The sequence below is a fragment of the Asparagus officinalis genome, chromosome 4, assembly GCF_001876935.1.
Source record: "Asparagus officinalis chromosome 4, Aspof.V1, whole genome shotgun sequence".
In the NCBI taxonomy this organism is placed as follows: Eukaryota; Viridiplantae; Streptophyta; class Magnoliopsida; order Asparagales; family Asparagaceae; genus Asparagus; species Asparagus officinalis.
This window is the reverse complement of record NC_033797.1, coordinates 72,626,351-72,646,585: the sequence shown is the minus strand read 5'-3', so window position 1 is coordinate 72,646,585 and position 20,235 is coordinate 72,626,351. Positions and strand designations below refer to the sequence as shown.

Genomic DNA, 20,235 nt, shown 5'->3' with positions numbered 1-20,235 from the left:
GATGAAAGGTCATGCTCTTCTTCAATTTCGTGTCCATCAAACTCTACAAAGAATCCCAAAAGTGCTCGAGGAACTGGCTATCCCGATTCAAAATAATGGAACTTGGCAACCCAAGGTGCTTCCACTCATGTTCAAAGAACAATTGCGCTGCACCTGTGTTGGGTCCTTTTGTTTTGATGATGATTTATAAATAATTTACTTCTAATGTTATTTGTCTAGTGTTTGTATTTTATATTTATTCTAGGCAAATAATATGTTGGAGGTTGGATGGAATTGCGCCATAACGAACATATCAAATGGAGGTTGACGGAAATAGTGGTTGAAACCTTGCAATTCAAGTTGAACATCCAAATTCAAGCTTCATCCGTAAGTGTACCAAGATAGAGCTTCGTTGAAGATTACAAGGTTGGTTAATCTAGTTTACGAATTTATATTATATGTGTTAAGTAGTTTAAGCTCAATCATATATAAACACACATTTTATTGGTTTCTTTGTATATATATGTAGTTATATATATATATATATATATACACACATACAATATGTGTGTGTGTGTGTGTGTGTGTGTGTGTGTGTGTGTGTGTGTGTGTTTGTTTTGATTTCATAGTTTTCAAGTTTTAATATGAAACAATTGAATACAATTAAAAATATATTTTTTTGTTTCATACTTATATGCATATATATGATTTCATCAATATTAATTTTATTTAGTTCAATGAAATTATATTTATTGTTTTTGAAAAGTTTGCAAAATATGCAATTTTGTGAAAATATTATATTCTCAGATTTTGGACTTAACAATAATCATATACATCTTTTATTAAGTCTACAAAATCATTTTGTAATGTTTTAAAACATGGTTAAGCTAAAATGTCAAAACTCATGTATTTACATTTTTATGTTTTGGACTATTTTGTAAAATGATAATATTTTTTATTTGGGAGGTTTTTTTTAAAAACCAGTTTTTATAGCATGTTTATTATCATGTTTACAATCATTTTCTAAAGTTTTATATTTTTCTGATTTTATTTGCTATTTTTAAAAGATGTTTGAAAATCAGATTTTTGTTTAAAACAGTCAGTATGCATGTATTGAGTCGACTCACGAACAGTGTTGATCATAAACTATTGTGTAATTTACATTTTATTTCTAATGAGTAGACTCATAACATTATAAGTCGACCCAGATAGGTTGAGTTAACTCATGTCTGTCATAAGTCGACTCATAAACTATGTTGAAAAGTATGTTTTGTTTCTGCTGACTCGACCCATGACTTCATGAGTCGATCCATGCATGATGAGTCGACTCATGATTTTTATGAGTCGACCCATAAGTTGGTTTTTAGCCTGTAACAGCTACTTATGAGTCGACTCATGAACAGTACCGAGTCGACTCATAACACTGTAACGGCTAGTTTTTACCTGAGCTGTTTTTTTATTTTTTGGACTTTTCACTTGGGTTTTTTTGGTTCTTTGAGGCTCCTATATATACTCCATACCTCTAACTTCTGATGGTACTCAAGAGAATATTTTAAGAAAGTTTAACAAGGGTTTAAGTTTTATTTAGTTTTGTTTCAAGTTTGGTTTGTGAAGATACTTTCACAAGAGGAAGTGGAGATCAATTCATTGGTGGTTGAGCTTCAATTCATCTCTCTCTCTCTCTTGTCATCTAGAGAATTTTTTCTAAACTCAATTCTAGCTTTCATTTATAATTGTTTATTGATTATCATTTCTACAAGCTAGTTTTTCATAATTGAGTTTAGTTTTGATTTACTCATTGCTTACACACACAACCATTGAGCTTCTAGTATTTTTATACATAGTATAATTTGGATTGTGGGGAGTGTATCATTGAGTGTGAGCTTACATTGTGTTCTCGTCTATATTCGAGAATAATCATTTGTTGTATTGTGCTTATTGTGAGATTCACTTTGCATTACACTAGTACACCAAGAGAAGTGTGTGGTGAGAGACGGGGTCACTTCCAAGAGGAGTGGGGTCGGTAGTAAAGCCTAGAGAGAGGTGGTAATTCCGAGCACTTGAGGAAGGACACGGGCTAGAGAACAACACTTAGAAGGTGTGGAGTGTAGTTATATTATGAGATTGTGAACGTTGATCGGTGAGCGTTGAAAACCGATATTGTGTGGTGTAAACGTTATTCGGGTGAGCGTAGAAAACCCGGTTGTGATAGTGGAGATCTCTTTGATGTGAGGAGCGGAGGCGTAGGTCGTGGGGACCAAACTCCATGAACATATTGGTTGTTTGTGATTGTATTGGCGCACTTATTTTTATGTTCATATCTTATATCGCCTTTATATATTGCTCGTTGCTTATATTGCCCACTTTTTAGTTTAGATTGTTTACCCTTGTGTTATTTGTATATCCTCGCATATATCTCATAGTATATCTCATTGCTAGGATATTTATCTTTGTTCATATTGCATATTCTTTCTCATAACATATCATATATCTATCTTACAAGAATAATCTATTAATTAGTTTTAATTGGCATAAAATCGGATTAGATTAGCACAAGACCCTAATCACATCCCTCTATGGTCTAACAACCCGCTTCCGTCACGGTCTTCTTACAAGGAATCAAGATCACCATCTTACAGAACCGGTCCACTACAACGTATAAGTAATCATGCTCACGCTTGGTCGTTGGCAACCCTCCTAATAAATCCATAGAAATACTCTCCCACGGTCTAGAAGGCGTTGGTAGTGGTAGATACAGTCCTCGCTTCCTATTAGACGGCTTCGAAATGCAACATAGCTTACACCCCCATCATACTTGGTAACATCCTCTAACATCTTCGGCAAAAAGACATAGCGTCGTAGATTGAGAAGCGTCTTCCGAATCCCAAAATGACCTTGCACACGTGATGTATGTGCCTCTCGAATCCACTACAATCGATCGCCATCCTCCGGAATGCAAAGTGACATCCCACGATACAACAAATCATCTGCTCCAATCTCATACTCCCCCCTTCGACCAGCCTTCGCCTGCTCGAACACACTATCGAAATCTCTGCTGGATGTGTACATCTATACATACTATAAAGGAACCAATGGTTGAATACGCGTCGCCACCAATAAAGCTCTAATTGGTGGTCGAGATAACATATTGGACAACTTGTTCGTCGCCCCTTTCTTGTACCTAATGATGATGCTGAACGCCATCAACTAGGACATCCACTTCATATATCGTGCATGTTGCAGCTTCGTCTGGGCATGTAAAAACTCTAATGGCTTGTGATCTGAGTGCACAACCACCTCCTTACCCAATAAATACATCCTCCAATGCTTGATCACCTGATAGAGTGCATAAAACTCCTTATTGTAGGTAGGATAGTTCAAAATAGCACTCGTAAACATCTCAGAATAGTATTCCATCGGCTTCCCATCCTGTGTCAATACAGCACTCATAGCATAACTAGAAGCTTCGGTCTCTACCTCGAAGGTCCTCTGTAAATTAGACAACGCTAACACCGCTGCCTCCAAGATCTTCCTCTTCAATAACTAAAAAGCCTCCTCATGCGTTCGCCCCTACTCAAACTGAACCTTCGCCTTTGTAAGGCCATGTAAAGGTGCCGCATAAGTAGAATAATGTCGAATAAATTTGCACAAATATTGGCAAGCCCCCATAAAGCTTCTCACCTCCGTTATTGTCCTAGACGTCGGCCACTTCGTGATCACCTCCACCTTGCTTAGATCTATCCTCCGCTAGCCCTTCCCCATGATGAAGCCGAGATACACTAGCTCATCCTTTCCAAATCCGCACTTCTTCCCGTTGGCTTCAGCTGTCCGTTCTGTAGCACTTTAAAAACCTTCTCTACATGAACAAGATGCTCCTTCAAGTCCTGCTGTACATCAAGATATCATCGAGGTAAACTATCACAAAATTCTTTATGGAAGGTCATAACAAATTATTCATAAGCCCCATAAAAGGTCACTGGAGCGTTGCACAACCCGAACGACATCACCAACCACTCGAACGGGTCCTGTTTAGTCTTTAACGCGGTCTTCCAAGTGCTATTCTCTCTAAACCTCACCTAGTGGTAGCCAGACTTACGATCTAGATTCGTGAAAAACCTCGCCCCTCTAACTGGTCCGTAAGATCATCTATCATGGTAGTGAGTAACAATTTTTGACCATTATCTTGTTGAGTGCCCGGTAATCCACGCACATGTGTTAGCCTTCATCCTTCTTGGGAACCAACAAAACTGGTGACCCCTAAGTCGAACAACTCGACACTATCACTCCCATTTCGAGAAGCTCCTGAACTTGTTTCTTGATCTCCTTGGATTCCTGTACGGATGTACGGTAGAGACCTATATCCGACAATGAACTCTCTCTCGTCAACATAATCTCATGCTCCACACTCTGCCTCGGTGGTAGTCCCATGATATCTGAAAACAAGTCTGCATGCTTGGCCTTCAACCTGTCAAGATCTTCCTCCTGAAGCTTGCTCAAGGTAGTCAAGCATACCCTACTTAGCTGCTCCTCATAAGGTCTAATGAACAATAAAACAAACTTCTTGCTCGCATTCACTGGCCTCTTCACCTGAGTTACCGTCACCAAACTCGTCTTCTGCGGGAGAGATGTCGAACGAATTATGAATTGCTCGCCATCCTTGGTGAACGTATACTTCTGGGTCAGACCACGTACATGTCCCACAAATAAGGATTGCCAGTATAACTTGGCAAACATTCAATGAAACAACGTCGCACGTGACCTCATCAATATACGACTCGTGGAGTATAAATCTAAAAGTATATTGATTGATCACACTCAGCCCCACCTCCTTCTGAATCCACCCTAAAAGATAGGGTTTCGGATACTTGATTGTCTTCAGACCCAACTTCTAAAGCAGGGCCTCGGATATCAAATTCTTCTGACTCCCTGAATCAACTATGTCATTAACTAAGCTGGTCTTCACCTACAACTTAAGAACAAAGAACTACTCTCTGTGGTCTTCATCTTCCTTTGTGGCCTGCTTCCCTGTTATAAGGTTGAGACTGTTGTTGGGCTCTGTCATCCAGGGGACTTTCTTCAGACCCTGTGCCACCACGTATGCCTTTTTTCTCCTCCTTTTTCTTCAACCCTTTTAGCTTCAGATGAGCATACTTCTCCCATGGTGATCAGCTACGTGCCCAGTCTGCTTGCAGTGATTACAAGTCAATCATGCCTTCCCTGGGTCTCCCTTCTTCTTCTCCTTATTAGGTTGGGAGCCATTAGACTTGCCTGGCGCTTGTTTGGCATCCCCCTTTGTCTCGTTGCCTTTCATTTGCTTGCCATTAATGGCAATAGCCTTCACGTTCGCATCTGTAATCGACTAAACTGTGAATAGTTTCATCTCCTTCTGGATGTATTCATTCAAACCCGTCATATACTTCATAAAGATCGAGTACTCCTCTGTCGCAATGTTGAGGACCATTGCATGTTGTTAAAACTTAGTCGTGTGTTCTTGATCGGTTTGACTAAATCTTTGGTGCAAGCTATACCACTTGTAAACACTCTTCAATGAATCCCACCGGGTAGAACTACTTTTTTAGAAACTCTTTGAATTTGTTCTACGACACCGTTTTCTTCTCCTGTTTGTAATAAGATTTTTATCACGTCAACGCGTGCCCTGAAAGCTTCAATGTCGCAAAAATGATCTTCTCTTTTGACGAATAGCCATAAAGAGTAAAATAAGTCTTCATACGCTCGATCCAATCATCAAGCCTTTCGACGTTAACACTCTCATCATAAACAAGAATCTCTACACTAAAATCAATCTTCAGATTTTGGTAAGGACCCTTACCCCCTTGATGTGGAACAGCCCTGACGGCCTCGACCTCCTCATCGGGGTTTGAATTTTCACTCTCCCCACCAGACTCTACAGGTTTCTTCTTAGACTTCGAAGAAGATTCCCCCTTTTTGTTCCCTCCATGGATGAGATCGACGAGTTGCGTGAGAGTCGACCCAATTATTTCGATTTGTTTCTCCAACGCATCAAGCCTCGTTCAGTTGTCGTTATCCGCCATCTTCTTCTTCCTTCATTTCTAGACCTCTTCTAAAGAAATAAGGATCTCGCCTAGCTTCTTGTATTATGATCGAGTAAGGATCATGCACAGGACACCCCCTTCACAGGATCTAAAGGGTCTGATACCAACTTGATACGAGTCACCGAGCGAGCACCTTTGATCGCGAAATTATCAAAGGTGTAAATGAGAAGAAAACAACAGGAACACACAAGACAATTCAATTGGCGAAGAAAAATACATTCTCTAGATTATGAAGAATTAAAAGATTACAAAATCTCTCACTCACAATCTCACTAGAATAAAGAACAATCTCTCTATTCTCTCTAAACCCTAATCTCTTGATTAGAATCTCTCTTCTGTTAATCTCCTCTGACGTTTAGAAACCCTAAACAATCCCTATTTATATGTCTAACAACGTGGATGGTAAAATCATAAATAATCAAGCCCAATAGAACTTGGAATACACGTCAAAACGAATCCAGATTCACCCAAGAAATGCGATCCAGTCGACCAGCCTACTTGGTTCGGTCGACCGGCCAAAGAGAGGGTTTTTAACCCTGTAGGCATATGCATTTTTGGTCGACCGACGATGAACGATCAGTCGATCGGTCTGACCTTTGCGATCGACCGATGTTGGAAGCCTGGTAGACCGGCTAGAGTGCTTGCCTGCTTCCTATTTTCCTTATCGTTTCCCTAACTTTGACCTCTTTCGTCGCCACCAATGGCTCCACCCACGCTAATATTCTCAAGTTACCATAAGAATCGTCTATCCTCAAACTCCCATGAGGATCGCTAAGCTCCTGAAGCAGAGAAGAAGATACACTCGTACCACCTGCCTTCACGTTGTACTTTTTCTTCATTAAGTTCTCCGTAATGAAACAAGTAGTTATAATGCAATTTTCTTATTTGAAGTAGTTGTTAGAAAATCACTGCAAATAATCAGAAAGTATTCAAAAACAAGTTGGAAAGGCAGGCCTGAGAAAGGGGTAATCATGTCATCACTGCCCTAGAACAATCGTAGCCGCCTTTGCAAAGGCGATTCAATGCAACCACGCCTAGCGGTAAGAACCCCTGAGAAAGCCGGCACCAAAGTTTACTACGAACTTTGGTCTCTTGCTCAATGGATATTTGCCTAAAAATTAAAAGTAGAAATCAAATTGTAGAGAATTATGAGAGAGAGAGAGAGAGAGAATAGAGATTGCTCACTTTCCTTATATTTTTCATCCTTCATCGAGATCCCCTTTTGTAGCTATCTTGGTTGTCCCGTTGAGATAATCACCACCATCAAGGAGGAGAAAGTTACGCTCATTGATGAGGCCGGAGAGGACGCCGACGCTGCCACCATATGGGGAAGTTCCGCTCAGAGGAAAGAGGAGAGAGTGAAGGAATCATGTATTAATTAGGAGAAACGGTATATAGAGAAGAAGATAAGGGAAGAAATATATATTATGCAAATACACCCCTCAAAAGATCATATTTGCATTAAGGAAGAAACTTAATCTTTTATTAATTCCAACAATCCCCACCCAAAAAAAAAAAAAGATTGAGTTTTAGGGAATAAAAGAAGAAAGAAGGAAAAAAACGACAATAATAACAATAGTAACAAAATATAGGTCAGGCAACCTCATATTGTGAATTCGACAAAGATAGCTTTTGGCTTTGAATCTTTGCTTAGTGACATTTGTCGCAATCTGAGGGGCATAATGGATTAGACCTTGAATTAGTCCCCTTGATCAGAATTTCACAAAAGCACACATAATATGCATCCATTTATTCAACAAGCAGGTCGGAGCGATAATGGTCATGCTCACAATAACTGTCTCATGAGAGTTACTAGTAATCAGCTCTATGTCCCCAACTGTGGCCATCACGGTTCCTCTCACGTAGGTAAGTCCTCCATGGATACTACGACTGGATATTGCACCCCCCATAAACGTTGGACTTATTAAGAGTAGAACTCATCATGTCCAGTCACATCATAAGAGCATTGTCACCATAGGAATGAGGGATTAGCTAACATGGTGCAAGTCATAAATGCATCCAACACTACAAAAGGAGTATAACTCCGAAGGTCAGTGCTTAGCTAACATGGTGCAAGTCATAAATGCATCCAACACTACAAAAGGAGTATAACTCCGAAGGTCAGTGCTCCACACGAGATCACCAATCCATAAATGCATCCAACACTACAAAAGGAGTATAACTCCGAAGGTCAGTGCTCCACACGAGATCACCAATCTAGCTTGTTTCTACCATATTGAACCTTTTTCATGAGAATAACTCATCAATCAAAGGTTGGGTTCGCGCTGTCAGTGAACTCTATTATGGGCTTAACCTCATTCCCCTCGATGATTCTAGGATTGCACTCCTAGATAGACCCTTTTTCAAGTGGTCTGCTAACTTTTTTTTGACTTTACAAAATCCAAGGTAATATATTTTTCCATAAGGTTCTGCACAGATTTAAATCTTAACTGCAGATGTATGTTCAATTTTTTATTGATGGTATTTTATTTTAAAAGTTCTATAGTTGATCTGGAGTCTATATGAATAGATAAAGAAGGAATAGGTCTAGACACCAAAGGGAGCTCAGATATAAGGTTCTTCAACCATTCAGCTTCTGAACAGCAAGAATCTAAAGCTATAAGTTCAGACTCTATGGTGCTTCTAGCAATCATTGTTTGCTTACAAGACTTCCAAGATATAGCAGCACCGCCAAGCATAAAAACAAACCTAAGTGACTTCATGTTGTCAGAATCAGTGACCCAGTTAGCATCATTATACCCTTCAATCACATCAGGGTATCCAGTATAAGTTAAACAATACTATGTTGTACCTCTAAAATATCTAAAGACTCTTTCTAATGAATTACAGTGTTCGTTGCTTGGGTTACTAGTGTATCTACTTAGTCTACCTATTACATAAGCAATGTCAGGTCTGGTTCGGTTTGTCACATAAAGAAGAGAGTCTATTAATTATGAATATCTATATTGGGATATAGGCCCACCATCATGTTTGTTCAATGTGACTGAGGAATCATAAGGTGTACTCACAGGTTTGCACTTATGAAATTCAAATTTCTCTAACATTTTCTCTATGTTATGGGATAGACTCAAAGAAATGCCTTTAGAAGTTTTGAAGATTTTCATTCCAAGAATCAAATCAGCTTCTCCAAGATCTTTCTTGTCAAAATTATTTGACAAATGATATTTAGCTTCTAGAATGACTTTGATTGAGGTCTCAAAGATGAGAATATCATCTACATACAAACACAAGATGACATAATCATTGTGAATAACTTTTGAGTAAACACGTTTATCAAACTCATTGATAGAAAAATCATATTCTGTAATGATTTTGTTAAATTTTTGGTGTCATTGTTTAGGAGCTTATTTAAGCTCATATAGAGATTTCACCAATTTGCAGACCTTTCTTTCTTGACCTTTGGCTATGAACCCTTCTGGTTGGTCCATATAAATCTCTTCTTCGAGATCGCCATTTAAGAAAGCGGTCTTAACATCCATTTGATGAATAGCCATCTTGTGAATAGAAGCTAAGGCTAGAAAAACCCTAATAGTAGAAATCCTAGCTACAGGGGAGTATGTACAAAGTAGTCAATACCTTTTTTTAGTATACCCTTTTGCTACTAGTCTATCTTTATATTTCTCAATGGTTCCCTCGGGTCTTAATTTCTTCTTGAAAATCCATCTACAACCAACTGGTTTACATCCTGGAGGTAAGTCGGTAGGGAGAAGTATACAGGAGTGCTTCACCCCATAGGTTTTCAGGTGCTCCTGAGCTGAGAAGCATACAATTCATCATATCCATGAGAGTTCTATTCTTCCTTTTAGCAACCACATTGGATTGAGGTGTGTAGGGAGAAGTCACCTCATGAATAATACCGTGCTCTTGGTAATATTCGGTCATGTTATTTGAGGTATACTCCTCCCCACGATCCGATATTAGGATCTTAATTTTCTTTTCAATTTGATTCTCAGCTTCTGCCTTATATATCTTAAACTTTTCTAAGACTTCATATTTAGTTTTGAGAAGATATGTATAACAATACTTTGAATGATCATCTATGAAGGTTACAAAGTATCTTCTTCCACCCCTAGTAAGAATTATATTTGAATCACAAACATCACTATGTATGAATTCTAGTGGTTCAGAATCTCTATGAATAGAGTCGAAAGTTTTCTAATGGTTTTAGCTTGAACACAAATCTCACACTTAGAAGGTGGATCTATCCTGGTTTTGGGTATCAAGTTCAAAGATATCATTTCCTAATGGTTCCATAGTTTATGTGTCCTAACCTTCCATGCCATTTGTCACAAGATTCAATATTTAAGATTATGGAAGAAGAACTTTTATTATTAAAAGGTCTTATTACATTCAACTTAAAAAGACCATCACAAACAAAACCTTTACCAATGAAAATATCATTCTTGGTAATTACAAACTTATTTGACTCTTTGACAATTCTAAATCCAACTTTTAATAAAATAGATTCACTAATCAGATTTGTTCTAAGTTATGGTACATGTAGGACATTGTGGAGAGTCAAAATCTTTCCGGAAGTCATCTTTAGATCCACACGTCCACTTCCCATTACTTGTCTAGTCGAGTCACCTGTTAGAATTACACTACCTCCACTTGATTCCTAATAAGTTGAAAACCAAGAGCGATTAGAAGAAATGTGAATATTTGCTCCAGAATCCAACCACCAGTCATCAGAAAAAGTGGTAAATTTACTACATAAGAAGAGGAAGCCAACCCAAAGGAGTCTTCAGTTATTTTCTACCGTGTTGACCCTATGAATTGCTTCTCCACCATTTTCGCCTACAGAAGCCTTGATAGAAGCTTTCTTTCGGTAGAAACATTAAGTCGAAAGATGATTGGTTCTCCCACAAACATAGCAAAATTTAGTCTCAGACTTTTGGCTAAAAGGTTTGTGGTTTGCAGAGAGATTGGGATGTTGGTTAGGATGATGGGAATGATTCTTCTTCTTGAAATTCTTACCCTTGGGTTTGTGATTTGGGTTTCTAAAGTTCTTAGGTTTTTCCTCCACTAGGTTTACTTTTGCTTTCGTTTTATTTTTTGGCTTGGAGTTTTGCCTATGTTGGTCCTCTATCCTAATACCTTTGAGGGCTTGTACAATGGTCAAGTCACCTTGTAGATGACGGAGATCTTTAGCAAAGTCAGACCAATAAGGAGAAAGTTTATCAACAAGACTAGATACCTTATATTCTTTAGAGAAAGTATTTCCTTTCGACTAAAGATATTATATGCAGTCTTGAAATTCATGGAGCTGATCATTGATGGGTTTACTATCTACCATAACAAACTTATTAAAGGAGGAGGTCTTGAAATTCATGGAGCTGATCATTGATGGGTTTACTATCTACCATAACAAACTTATTAAAGGAGGAGGAGGAGAAACGTTCTAGATCATTGATGGGTTTACTATCTACCATAACAAACTTATTAAAGGAGGAGGAGGAGAAACGTTCTATACTGGCATCATCTAAACCGTATTGAGACTCTAGTGCTACCCACAAAACTTTTGCATCCTTATAATAAATGTCATACAATTTGTCTGAAAGATCACTAAGGATTCGATTGTAACAATGAAAGTTTATTTCCTCAGGAGATTTGAAAATTTCGGATAATATGATAGGTGTGGAGGTAGGTTCAGTTTGTGATGATGAAGAGGGCAGAGGTGTTGATATAGAAGAGTCAGAGTCAATAGCAGAAATAAATCCTATAGTTGTAATCCAATATCTCATCTGATTAGCCCACCGTTTATAGTTCAAACCGGAAAACTTCTCAGGTTTGGCAGACTTAGATAGATCAACATTAGCCATAAAGACTGAAAATAAAATTACTAGTCCTGGTAATTCAAAGGATCTGACAAAAGAATTGTTTGTGAGGTACATGCTTAGAACTATATGACAATGGCTCACAAAATTGAAGAAAAATTAAACTCACAATGATATGCTATCAAAAATGGATAAATATGAAGTATATGCACACTGAAACTATAAAAAGTACAGATATAAAATTGTTTTGCTGGTTATGCAATGTTCTGATTAAAATATTTTTTTTAACTTAGAAAAAGTATAAAAAGAGTACTATATAGTATAGTTGCAGCAGGTTCTAGTCTAACAAATAAACTAAGCAAATGAATATAGATTAGTAAAAGCAATTGATACGATTTCAAAGGACAAGCAAAGTTGCAGTAACTCAAATGAATAACATCGAGTTTTGAGACAAAATAATAATAAAATTGTTGAACTCTAAACTTAATATTAAGAATAAATATAATGCACAGTTAATATGCACAAATATATAATTGCAGCGACCTATGTTTCACAAACCAATCAAAAATTGTAATGCCAGTAACAAATTATTTTAGAAACTGAAACATAGACATGAAAAGATTATGCTTAAATGGGCCTTGCAAGTGGGCCTTCGTGCAACCGACTACCCTGTTCCAAGTTGGGTTAAGAATCTTCTAAATATCTTCTAAAATAATAATAAAGTAATAAATATCAGACAATATGCATACAGATAAATGACAGAACAAAGTGAATATTAACTTGAATGTTTTAAGAGTGTTCACAATAGGTAAAGAAAGATATTAATTTAAACATATGAACGTCTTAAACATATGAATATTAACTTAGAGATTAGGAAAATTATAAATTAGGAAAACAAAATGAATGACAGAACACAATATTACATATTGATTATTTGAAACAGAAATAAAATAATTAGACTATTGTTCTAGAGTGTTAGAAAATCACTGTAAATAATCAGAAACTATTCAAAAACAGGTTGGAATTGTAGGCCTGAGAAAGGGGTAATCGTGCTATCACTGCCCTAGAACAATAGTCGTCGCCTTCCAGAGGTGATTCGATGTGACCACGCCTAACGGTAAGAACCTCTGAGAAAGCTAGTACCAAAGTTTACTGCGAACTTTGGTCTCTTGCTCAATGGATGTTTGACCAAAAATTAAAACTAGAAATCAAATTGTAGAGAATTATGAGAGAGAGAGAGAGAGAGAGAGTAGAGATTACTCACTTTCATTATGTTTTTCATCCTTCATCGAGATCCCCTTTTGTAGCTATCTTGATTGTCCCGTTGAGATAATCGCTGCCATCAAGGAGGAGGAAGTTACGCTCGTTGATGAGGTCGGAGAGGACGCCGACGTTGCCACCATATGGGGAAGTTCCGCTCGGAGGAAAGATGAGAGAGCGAAGGAATCGAGTATTAATTAAGAGAAACGGAACATGGAGAAGAAGATAAGGAAAGAAATAAATATTATGCAAATACACCCCTCAAAAGATCATATTTGCATTAAGGAAGAAACTTAATCTTTTATTAATTCCAACAGTAGTGTGATGTACCCTAAGCATAGCTCAATGTTTACTGTTATTAACTGTGATATAAACATGTTAAAGTAAGAGAGAGAGAGAGAGAGAGAGAGAGAGAGAGAGAGAGAGAGAGAGTCCTGGGTAAATTTCCTTTTTTTAGTTGAATAATGAGTGTCCACATATATTTATACAAGTAGAGGAGGGTGATGTGTGTTATCACAAGCAATGTGAGACTAAACTCCACTACAATACACTATTATCAACAGCCCTTCAAACTCATGTTGGATCAAACAAAGGGAGTTTGCGTACAAGAAACTGGAATCAATGAACAGGTAAGGTCTTTGTGAAAAAATCTGCAAGCTCGTCAACAGATGAGACATGAGAAAGTAGAATTGTCTTGTCCTTGATAACTTGGTGACAGACAAAATGAGCGTCGATCTTAATATATTTGGTCCTTTCATGAAATATTAGATTGTTAGTAATCTGGATGGCACTCTTATTATCACGGTAGAGAGGAGTAGGAGTCGTAACAGAAATACCAAAATCACAGAGAAGACGATAAAGATAAATAATCTCTTTAGCTGTTGTGGACATTGCACGATACTCTGCCTAACATCTTGTTTCTTACTCCGTCAAGAAATAAGGGAATCACCAAGAAATATACAATAACATGTGATAGACTTTCTGGTAGAGGGATCAACAGCCCAATCAGCATCAGAATATGCACAAAGCTCTAACTTAGATGTAGCAGGAAACAAAAAAGAGTGAGTGCTAGTACCCCAGAGGTATCGAAGAATCCATAATAAGGTAGCATAGTGTACAGAACATGGGGCACTAACAAATTAACTAAAAATACCAACAGCATGAGAGATATCTGGTCGAGAGATGCACAGATAGACCAACTGGCCAACAAGATGTTAATATCGGGTAGGACCAGAAAGAGGCACACCATCGGTAGAGAAAAGTTTGACATTCTACTGGAGTGGAGTATCGACAGTTACATCGTCAGTTAGCTCAGCTTGATTTAGAATATCCGAGAGATACTTCTATTGAGACAGTAGTACACCCTGCAAGTCTTGAGAAATTTCTAGATCAAGAAAATACCGAAGAGATTCAAGATCCTTCATGTGGAACTGTTGTTGCAACTAAGATTTTGTGTATTGTATACTTATCATATTATCACCTGTAATGATCATATCATCTACATAGATGAGTAATAAAACTCTACCATGCAATGTAGTGCGAACAAACATAGAAGCATCTTGATGACTTTCCATAAAGCCCGCTTTGAGCACGACGTCGCGAAAACACTCAAACCAAGCACGGGGTGCCTGCTTGAGACCATAAACAGCACGGCGAATGAGACATACATGTCCCGGAGGAATATTTGACCCTGGAGATGGTTGCATATATACGGTCTCTGATAAAGAGCCCTGAAGAAAAGTATTTTTGACATCCATCTGGTATAAGGGCCAAAGATGAGCAGCAGCGACCGTAAGGAGAGTACGAACAGTGAGCATCTGAGCAACAGGAGCAAAAGTCTTCTCATAATCAATACCTTGTTGCTGAGTAAAACCTCGAGTCACTAAACAAACTTTTCGACGTTTAATTGTGCTATCAGGATGAAACTTGACCTTATAAACCCATTTACTGCCAACAAGAGAGATCACAGGAGGATAGAGAATAACATCTCAGGTATGAGTTTGCTAAAAGGCTTGAAATTCCTTAGCCATAGTCTATCGCCACTCTGGAATTTGAACTACCTCTTGAAAGGACTTTGGCTCAACAGTAGTATGAATGGTAACAAGAAAGTTATGAAAGATAGGTGAATAGGAAGTAACCGAAGCATACCAGACAGGCATGACATGTGAGCATTTGCCTCGACGAATAGCAAGAGGAACTTTAGGCGGGAGAGATGCTGGTGCAGGTGCGTGGAGATCAATAGTATTTTCTGGAGTGAGAGTTGTGTCCACGAGATAGGGATTAGATGGTGTAAGAGAAGGCTAGGGTGAGGAAGAGTCAACAGAAGGAGAGGGAGAGAGAGGGAGAGATGTCAGGGAGATCTCGAAAGGAAAACTAAGATGAAAGGAAAACTGAGGTGAAGAAGTGGGTGATGCAGTTGACGGGGAAACATGATCAGTAGAGTGGAGAACATTAAAGTCATCAGAAGCAGAATAATATGGAGAATCCTCTTTGAACTGAACATGACGAGATATATAAACTCGACGAGTTGCAGGATCATAACAACGATAACCTCGATGTTCTAAACTAATTCCTAAATAAATACAAGAAACAGCTCTAGGAGATAATTTATCACGTTCGTGAGATGACAGAGAATAAAACATTGACAACCAAAAACGTGGACTAGATCATAACGGGGAGGATGAGTATAAACACGACTATAACGAGTAGCACCAGAAAGAGAGCTAGATGGAGTGATATTAATGGCATGAGTCGTGGTGAGAATGGCCTCAGCCCAGAAACGACGAGAAACGGAGTAAGAAATGAGCATGGATCGAGCAGTATCGAGGATATGACGATGTTTACGTTCAGCAACACCATTTTGCTCATGAGCGTAGGGACATGACTGTTGAAAGATAGTCCCATAAGAGGACATGATAGAGCGCATGATAGAGGATAAGTACTCTTTGGCACAATTAGAATAAAAAACTTTAATACGAGATTGTCATTGGGTGAAAATCATAGCAGTGAAGGCTTGATAAGCAGTAAGTACGTCAGAGCGATTCTTAAGTAGGTAAACCCATATAAAACAAGAGAAATCATCGATAAAACTAATATAATATAAGTAGTCAGATGAAGAAGGCAAAGGAGCTGGCCCCCAAATATCAGAATGTACTAAATCAAATAAGGAAGTGAATACGGATGTACTCATTTTAAATGGTACAGTAGTTAATTTTACCAATTTGCAACCAGTACATGACTCAATACTAGAACTAGAAGATACAGGGCCAAGTACTCCAGACTGAATAAGACTCTGCAGCCTTTTATTAGACACATGACCAAGTGGTCTATACCATAAATTGACAGGAAGCGAGGTAGAGGGTTTTGACGAACGAACGGAACCAACAAGAGAACGTGGACGTATGAACTCTGGAAGGTAAAGATATTCCAAAAAATACAGCTTGTGCCTCCTACGACCCACCCTAACCTTCTTGCCCTTCTGTGGATCCTGCACAATACAAGTATCAGACGAAAATAAGACAAACAGACCAACCATACATAAAGAGCTAATAGAAATTAAATTCAAGCATAGCTGATGAGCCACATAGACGGGACCAAGTGTTAGATGACCAAATGGATCATATTGTGGGGTAACAGAACCATACTGAGTAATGGACAATGGTTGTCCAGCATCTGTGTAGATAGGCGGAAGAGAGGATGAAGTAAAGACAGAGGATAAAAGTAAGGCATTACAAGTCTTATAAAAGGAACAACCAAAGTTAAAAATCCAGAGATCATTCATACCAGAGACCGAAGGATTAGCTGAAGAATCAGCAAAATACATACCAGAGAGTTGTGCAGCGGATGTAGAGGTGATATGCTAAAAAGCATCAAGTTGACGGCGAAGACTTTCAATAGCTTGAATAGTAGAGTCTGAAGTAGTAGAAGGTATAGCATTGGCCAGCAATCCTCTACGAGAGGGTTGAGACTGAAAGGGTCGCCGACCACGACCAGTACCTGAGGAACGTAACTCAAGGATTAAGCTTGAAGCATGTCTCAATGTGTGTCCTTCCTTCTTGTAATATTTACAAAAGAGCTTAGATCGAGCCTGTGAAGAGCGAGCATGTGGAGAAGTATGATTCATAACAGGAGTAGTGACAGGTACAGATATAACAGTCTCGAGTGAAGAGGTAGGAGTGTATGTTGACAAATTGAGTCGTGCTCTCTTCTGCCGAGTCTCATAAGCAGTGAGAGATCTCATAACTGAGGCCAAAGTTGGAAATTGAGGCTGATGAAGTAGTTGATCAGCCATAATTGAATATTCAGTTGATGCACCTCATGCCGTTCGTACCAGGCTAGCCAGTCTTCATATGTGGAATTACGTTCAGGAAGCATGGAGCGTAATTCTGTCCAAAAATCTTGTATTTGTCCAAAATGGGACTGCAGAGATGAACTACCTTTGCGTTGTAGTGCAATGCGTTGCAGAAGATATGTCTCCCGTGCACCCGAGCACTCAGTGAAATGCTCAGTGAGACGAGTCCACATGGCCCGAGCAGAGGGAAGCGAGCCAATCTCGACAGTGAAACCAGAGCCAACAGCAAGTGAGATAATCCATGACACGAAATTCTTACAATTGCCAGTCTGAACTCTCCTTGACATAGAGAGCACGAGTAGTCTAAAGATCAACATCACCACTGCCAGAGGCAATAGTACTGGATGAAACAACAGTACTGATGAACGGTGGAACTGGTCCCGTACTGGTGAGATGATCAAGCAAATCAGCGCCACACAAGGCATTGGTGACAATGGTGGACTACCATGCCGAGTCACTTTGATCATTGAGGGGCAAAGGTGGTTTGGGAATCTTCTCTAAAGGAGCCATAACAGCAATGTTGAGACGTTAAGACGTCGAGATGGATTAAAACGGCCATAACAGCAAAAGAACGCAGAAGCGTTAAAAATTTTTATTGGAAGGGAAATAGCCCTAGCTCTGATACCATGTTAAAGTAAGAGAGAGTGAGTGAGAGAATCTTGGGTAAATTTCCCTTTTTAGTTGAATATTGAGTGTGCACATATATTTATACAAGTAGAGGAGGGTGAGGTGTGTTCTCACAAGCAATGTGGGACTAAAACCCACTACAATACACTATTATCAACAAATATAAGAATTCCCCAAAAAAATTAAAAAAGGACATGAAGAAAAACAAAAGAGAGGCACCATAACGTACATCATTCAATCAAACTTGATTTATACGTATCTACAAGTAGGGCTTGAGAGAAAGATGTCACCATTAACGGAGAGGGTTGTGGCTTTCTTATACGTCTCTTTGACGGGGCAGTTAGCGCAGCGGGTTATGATTTGTGTATGCGGAAAAATGTGTTGATCGATGGAAGAGTTTCAGGGGCTGTGACAAGGTGTCAATACAGCAAGAGAGAGCGGGGACGGCTTAATTTGTAACTGTCCTACTTGGGAGATTCTTTACTTGTTATCAAGCTTTGTTATATAAGCGCATTCCAAAAACTATCAGCAATTTGGCGCGCATCATGTATACGTCGTGCTGCGAATGTAACCACCCTTACAGATTGGCAAGACGCTTCTTGCTCGGACTTCCGAGGAGCTCTTAAATCTGTGTTGGCGAGACGCTTCTTGCTTTTTGTGTGAGAGAGTCGGATAACACAGTCTCTACATCATACACGGGTCAAAGGATCCAAATTTCCCTAAGAACTTTCCCCCCTCCTATGACGCAGTCCATAAACCCAGATAACACTAAAAAAAACTTCATGACGCAGCTCAAGGTAAGAGCTACATAAAGTTCTTTCTTTTTTTTTATTCCTTGACCTGAGACAATAAATCCGGGCCCACGGAGCCAAATTGATCACGAAAAACCCTACCAGCCTCCTCGGCGCTAATTGCTGCATGTGCAGTGTCGCAAACATATCAACGTCAATTAACAAACTAGAAACAGTCGTCCAGAGCCACCTGCTCTTTTCCACTTTTCAACATCCTACGCCCTTAAATAGCTCCCCCTCCTCGCACATCACGGTGACCAAGCCCCCTGATGGACATCAACAAAAATGCATTGGGAGATGAATCCTTCAAGAGGCCAGGATCCGTTCCATTCAAATGGGAAATTGAGCCAGGCATCCCAAAGCTTTTTTATAATGCTGCTCAGCAAAAGACCTTGCCACAACTCAGCCCTCCTCCTTGCGTGAGAAAACAGAGCCCGCTGGCTCTTCCACGCCAAGCTCCTCCAGTGTCTCAGGGTTGTTTCCCGAAACAGTCTCTCAAGCGAAGGGAAGTGAAGGAAGTGAGCTCATCGTCACCACATCGAAGAGTTATGATGCAGTCTTCCAAGAGCAAGGAAGTCAAGGAAGTGAGCTCAATGTCACCACGCAAGACTACATCCGCTCGTTACTCATCACCCTTTTCTTTATCCTTCAGAAAGTCGCAGGCGAAGGAGGTGGAGGTGATAGCTCAATGTCTCTTCTAGAGCTTTGTGCTTCAACAACATCCCCACCCCACCAAAAAAAAAAGGCCGCTTGGCTCTCTCTCTCTCATCTCTCATCTCTCTCTCTCTCTCTCTCTGAATAATCCAAAGATTGGTATATATCCCTAAATAATTTGAGTTGCACTCGAGGATTTAAGTGTAGTTGATCCTTCGGTATGAGGAATAATCAACAAAACACAAATAGATGGGCTTGTAATGGACCCAACCTGTGTAATTGGTTCTTAGCTATGAGGTATAAGCAGTAAAGCACAAATACTGCTCATCAATCATCACAGCCTTCAAAAAGGTCAGCTTTCAAGGAAACGATATCATGATGACGACAGCCTTTAAAGAGGGTTTACAATATGAGAACCGGATTCCTAGTATACACTTCATTATTGTAGTCATACAAGTGCAAGCAAGAATAAAATATCATTAATTATTAAATGCTGATCAATCACAATGACAGTAATAATTAACCCAGTTGCTTTAAGCCAAAGAGACATTACCCGTGTCATACTGCTGCCCCCTGAGTGTCTTACTCTTTACCAAGCATAGCCTGATGACCATAAGAGGCCCCTAAACAAGCATGATATGAATAATAAGCAATACTAAGATTTTTTTTTTTAATTAAAAAAATAGTAACCAGCCGTAGTT

At 39.0% G+C, this 20,235-nt stretch overlaps 1 protein-coding gene across 1 annotated transcript; it reads left to right on the top strand.

Annotated features, from left to right (window-relative positions):
• Positions 18,949 to 20,025, top strand: LOC109837726. Its single transcript, XM_020406070.1, has one exon. The coding sequence runs from the start codon at positions 19,150 to 19,152 to the stop codon at positions 19,579 to 19,581; it is 432 nt and encodes a 143-aa protein (XP_020261659.1). The 5' UTR covers positions 18,949 to 19,149; the 3' UTR covers positions 19,582 to 20,025.